At 42.5% G+C, this 4,736-nt stretch overlaps 1 protein-coding gene across 1 annotated transcript; it reads left to right on the top strand.

Annotated features, from left to right (window-relative positions):
- The first annotated feature begins 514 nt into the window (after nt 1-514).
- On the top strand, nt 515-4,171 carry LOC133895114 (disease resistance protein RGA5-like). Its single transcript, XM_062335304.1, has 2 exons — nt 515-1,411; nt 2,125-4,171. The coding sequence occupies exons 1-2, from the start codon at nt 558-560 to the stop codon at nt 4,169-4,171; spliced, it is 2,901 nt and encodes a 966-aa protein (XP_062191288.1). The 5' UTR covers nt 515-557.
- The last annotated feature ends 565 nt before the right edge of the window (nt 4,172-4,736 follow it).

Raw genomic sequence — 4,736 nt, 5'->3', positions numbered from 1 at the left:
ATCCTTCTCACCTGTGGAGGATCGGGGCTAAAAATATTTCCATCGTCAAGGAGCGGCTGCGTGCTTTTGGCACTGTTGTATAATTAGTGATGACGTTGCGAACGTTTAGTTGCTTCCTTCTTTCAAAGCTCGTTTCGGATGTAATCGGGAACGTGGCCTAGCAAGGGCCGTCGTGTAACTCTCACTTTATACCTCATCTTAATACAAATATGCGTAATTCTCCTGCGTATTCTATTAAAAAAAGTAGACCCTAGATTTGTCATAGACGACCTTCCATTGGTTTTCTGAAGTCATAGACGACTTTCCATTGGTTTTCTGAAGTCATAGAAGACCTGCTTACATTCGACCAAGTAAACCTCCATTATTTCCTGACAATTTCCCTTTCTGGTACCAACTACCAAGCCTTCCAGTCCACCATTTTGGTGGCATGGACGAAACTTTCTGCGCATCCAAGCACTGCACTATAAGATAGCTAGAACCATCATTTCAGTGTCCCATTCCAGCATATATTTCCAGCGCATTCCCATAGACTAGAGAGCTACAGACCGCTGGGAGAGATGGTTGGAGTGACAGCGAGCGCTCTCATGGGGGTGGTGAACCCGCTCCTCAGTAGGCTCTGCACCCTGTTGGACAGGGAGGATGTCGAGCCCAAAGGTGTGCGTCGGCAGATCGCCTTTCTGCGAGATGAACTACGCTGCATGAGCACCGCCCTGGAGATGGTGTCCGAGTCAGAGGAAGCAAACCCGCAAGTGAAGGAGTGGATGAGCCAGTTGAGGGAGCTGTCCTATGACGTCGAGGATTGCATTGAGATCTTCATGCACCACCTTGGCCGTGTTGACACCTGCGATGGGTTCATCCACAAGATCATAAACAAGGTAATCACTCTGAAAGCACAATATGAATTTGGTAATCAGATTAATGAGCTGAAGGAACGTGCGCTGGAGGTTAGTGATCGGCGTAAGAGATATAAGCTCGATCCATCCACCTCCTGTCCAAAGTCTGTGGTAATCGATCCCAGGTTGCCTGCACTCTTTGAGGAGGCAGATAGACTTGTGGGCATTGATAGCCAAATGGACGAACTTGTCCAGTGGCTCATCGATGGCACTGGTTTACACTCACAGCGTAAGGTTCTGTCAATTGTTGGATTTGGAGGATTAGGCAAGACAACACTTGCCAATCAGGTCTTCCAAAAGGTTAAAAGTCAATTCGACTGCACAGCTTTTGTGTCCGTATCCCGAAGTCCTAATGTCAAAAAGATTCTCGCAGACACACTCTTGCAGTTTCTTAAGAGTAGCCCAATTACAGCAGACCAAAATCAAGACTTTGCAAGGATGCAGGGAGATCTTTATCTCAAAACATTGGAATATCCGCAACTTGCGGATATGAATAGAGAGTATCTTCGGAATAAAAGGTACGCAATAATACATGAAAGAAAACATATGCGTGTTATGTTACATTTTGAGACTTTGTAACATTGAGATTTGAGAACTTGTGTATTAGCTACTACATGGCATATGAAATTGGCTTTCTCTTTATATACTCAGCTCACTTGTGTGCATATGCACAATGAAAGTAAGAAAGCAAACAGATATATAGAAATTCATTCAATTCTCCTAAAAGAAAAGATGCAACAACTGGTGCCTGAAACAAGTACATATTTAGGGTCAATCGAGCCACCTATGTTATTGCAGAACACCCAAAACTTACTATATCAGAAAAAATCATTCAAATTTGAAGACTTGACCCCCACAAAAAATGTTGAAAATATACATTTAACTACACACGCTTCAAGTACTGGATCTGGCACTGCTCACAGTACCTGTCCAAACAATATGCAAACTATTGAGAATGCCATGTTGGCAAAGTGGTAACATATGTTTTGGCATTAGGATTTGTCTCATGTGGTTGTGCATGTGACTTCTAGGTGTTGGCAGTAACATGTAGGTTTCTGCAGTTTATCATAGGATGCTCATGCATGCAAATATGGCAATATGCAATTTCTTGAGTACATAGCTCCTTTTCTACCCTTACATTAAGTTCGTTTTCCATTATTTAATGGTTATTGAACACTCTCCTTGGATCGTTACTAATGGAATGCTTCATCTTTTACAAATTGTTCGATAGGTACCTTGTCATAATTGATGATATATGGAGCAAACAAGCTTGGAAAGAAGTTCAATGTGCTTTTCCCCATAACAATAATGCAAGTAGAATAATAACGACCACACGAATTGAAGATGTTGCTAAATCTTGTAGCTTTCCACACAAAGAATATGTCTACCCCATGAGGCCCCTTGATAGTGATGACTCAACAAGCTTATTCTTGAAAAGGATTTTTGACCACAAAGATGACTGTCCTCTTGAATTGAAAGAAGTTGCTGATGATATACTACGAAAATGTCATGGCTTGCCACTAGCTATAGTTAATATTGCTAGCCTATTAGCAACCAAACCAACCTCTAAACAGGAGTGGGAGAGGGTGCTAAATTCTCTAGGATCTGCACTTGAACAAGATCATGAGCTGGAAGTAATTAAAAGGATATTGTTTCTTAGTTATTATGATCTACCTGACTATTTGAAGATATGTTTCTTGGATCTAAGCATATTTCCAGAGGATCATGTGATTGGCCGGTTGTGTTTGATAAGGAGATGGATAGCTGAAGGATTTATTGTGGAAGGACGAGGACAATGCTTAGAGGATACAGCAGAAAGCTACTTCAGTGAGCTCATCAATAGAAACATGATTGAACCAGTGGACACTGACTACAGTGGAAGGCCAAGAGCTTGCCGGGTACATGATATAATGCTTGATCTTATTATATCATTATCAGTTAAAGAACATTTCGTTACTATAATAGGTGATTGTAAGTTGAAACCTTCCACTAACAAAATTCGGCATCTGTCCCTCCAAGGAAACTTCGCAGAACAAAGTCTCTGGCTGGGGACAAACACTTTATCTCATGTTCGGTCATTTAGTGTGTTTGGTGATGTTAAAAAGATGCCCTCTCTCTTGGAGTTTCATGTTTTACGAGTCTTAGATATACAAAATTGTTCTAGCCTGGAAGACAGTGACATTGAGAATATTGGAAGCTTGATCCACTTGAGGTATTTAAGTCTCTATAATAGCAACATCAGCAAGATCCCTAGACAGATTGGAAACCTACAACATCTGCAGACACTCAACCTCAGAGCTACCAGAATAAAAGAACTGCCAGCAACTATTGCCCAACTGCACCAATTAGCACGCCTGTATGTGCCTAATGGTGTAGAATTGCCAAATGGGATCGGTAGCATGGGATCTCTAGAGGAGCTGTTAATGTTCGATGCCAGCAAAAACTCCCCACAAGTTGTGCAGGAGTTAGGGAGCCTAACCAAACTGAAGGTGCTTGGGATCAAGTGGTGTGCTGATGGTGCAATGAGTGATGAAAGAAGCTTCAAGAAATCATTGGTCGCATCGTTCTGTAATCTGGGAGAAAGAAATCTCCGATCCATAAGGACCGAGACTACGGAACGCTGTTCTATGGATTTCTTGTTTGATTCACTGTGCCCTCCTCCATGTTATATGCGGACATTTAGCATTGGCCCCATTTTCTCTAGGCTCCCAAAGTGGATATCCTACCTCTCAGAACTCACCGACTTAACTGTATTTATAGAACAGGTGGGAGGTGGAGATGTGCGTGTGCTTCAGGACTTGCCTGCACTGCGCTGTCTCCAAATTTTCACAACGGAATACCCGCAGGAGTCACTCACCATCAGCCCCGGTGGATTCCAGCGTCTGGAGGACTTCCATTTCCGTCCCTCTATGCACTGGAGGAAGAGAAAGAGCATGCTCAGTCTGGTGTTTGAAGCAGGAGCCATGCCAAGGCTCAAGCGGCTTTGGTTTAGATTCGCTGTGCACGATACGCTCTCTGCTTACGGTGTCGGTTTTGATTTTGGTATCAGCCTCCTTTCGTCCCTCAAGCGCCTCTGGGTCAGTATCAATTGTCGGGGTGCAAGGGCTTGGGAGGTGGAGGCAGCCAAGGCCACCATTAGAGCTGCAGCAGCTCTCCTTCCCAACCGTCCAAGACATGAAATCCATATATTTGGGGAAGAGGAGATGGTGAAGGACGAGGAGCAGAGGGAGGACAGCAATGACACAGACCAAACCAGACAGTACCCACAACGCAACTGATATGATGAGGTTCTTTAATACTATTTCTTTTCTTCCTTTTAAGCTATGTTTTTTTCTAAGACAGAAAGGCTGACTAAGAACAGTGTCCATGAGACGAGAATTTGTGTAGTTTAAAAAGTTTAGGCTGGTAAACTAGCTGAATATTATTATGGCTCATGTCCCCTTTGGAGATTACCACTTTAATTGGTATCCTATTTTTATTGATCTGGCAACAGACCCCAGCCAAACCCTTGTGTTTTCTGGGAACTTTAGTTAATCAACGAGATCTTATCAGCATTTGATAGTTTCTTCGCATTACATGTGGACACTGACTTTGTCTTACGTTTAATCTTTGCTTTTTCAACTATTGAAATGTCAAGCTTTTCTGCTCGTTGCTGGGACTTCTTATAAATGGGAAAAATATCAGGTGGAGATACAAGTTCCTACAACATTTGTGTGATGAAGAGAAGAAACCTAGCGAGGAAAGCTATCACATCATTAGAGATTACTAGGAGATATTGCCATGCTTATCTTTATGCTGGTAAAAAGTAAAGCAAAGTTATCAACATTTAAAAGGAATCTTTAG

Source organism: Phragmites australis, chromosome 16 (genome assembly GCF_958298935.1).
Source record: "Phragmites australis chromosome 16, lpPhrAust1.1, whole genome shotgun sequence".
Taxonomy (NCBI): domain Eukaryota; kingdom Viridiplantae; phylum Streptophyta; class Magnoliopsida; order Poales; family Poaceae; genus Phragmites; species Phragmites australis.
Note: the sequence above shows the minus strand (reverse complement) of the source record. Positions and strands in the feature narration are given on the sequence as shown.

What these genes read in the sequence shown, in the direction of transcription:
- LOC133895114 (XM_062335304.1), top strand. Translation starts at nt 558, where the DNA reads ATGGTTGGAGTGACAGCGAGCGCTCTCATGGGGGTGGTGAACCCGCTC. An exon ending in GAGTATCTTCGGAATAAAAG is followed by an intron (nt 1,412 to 2,124) that starts GTACGCAATAAT and finishes ATTGTTCGATAG; the next exon opens with GTACCTTGTCATAATTGATG.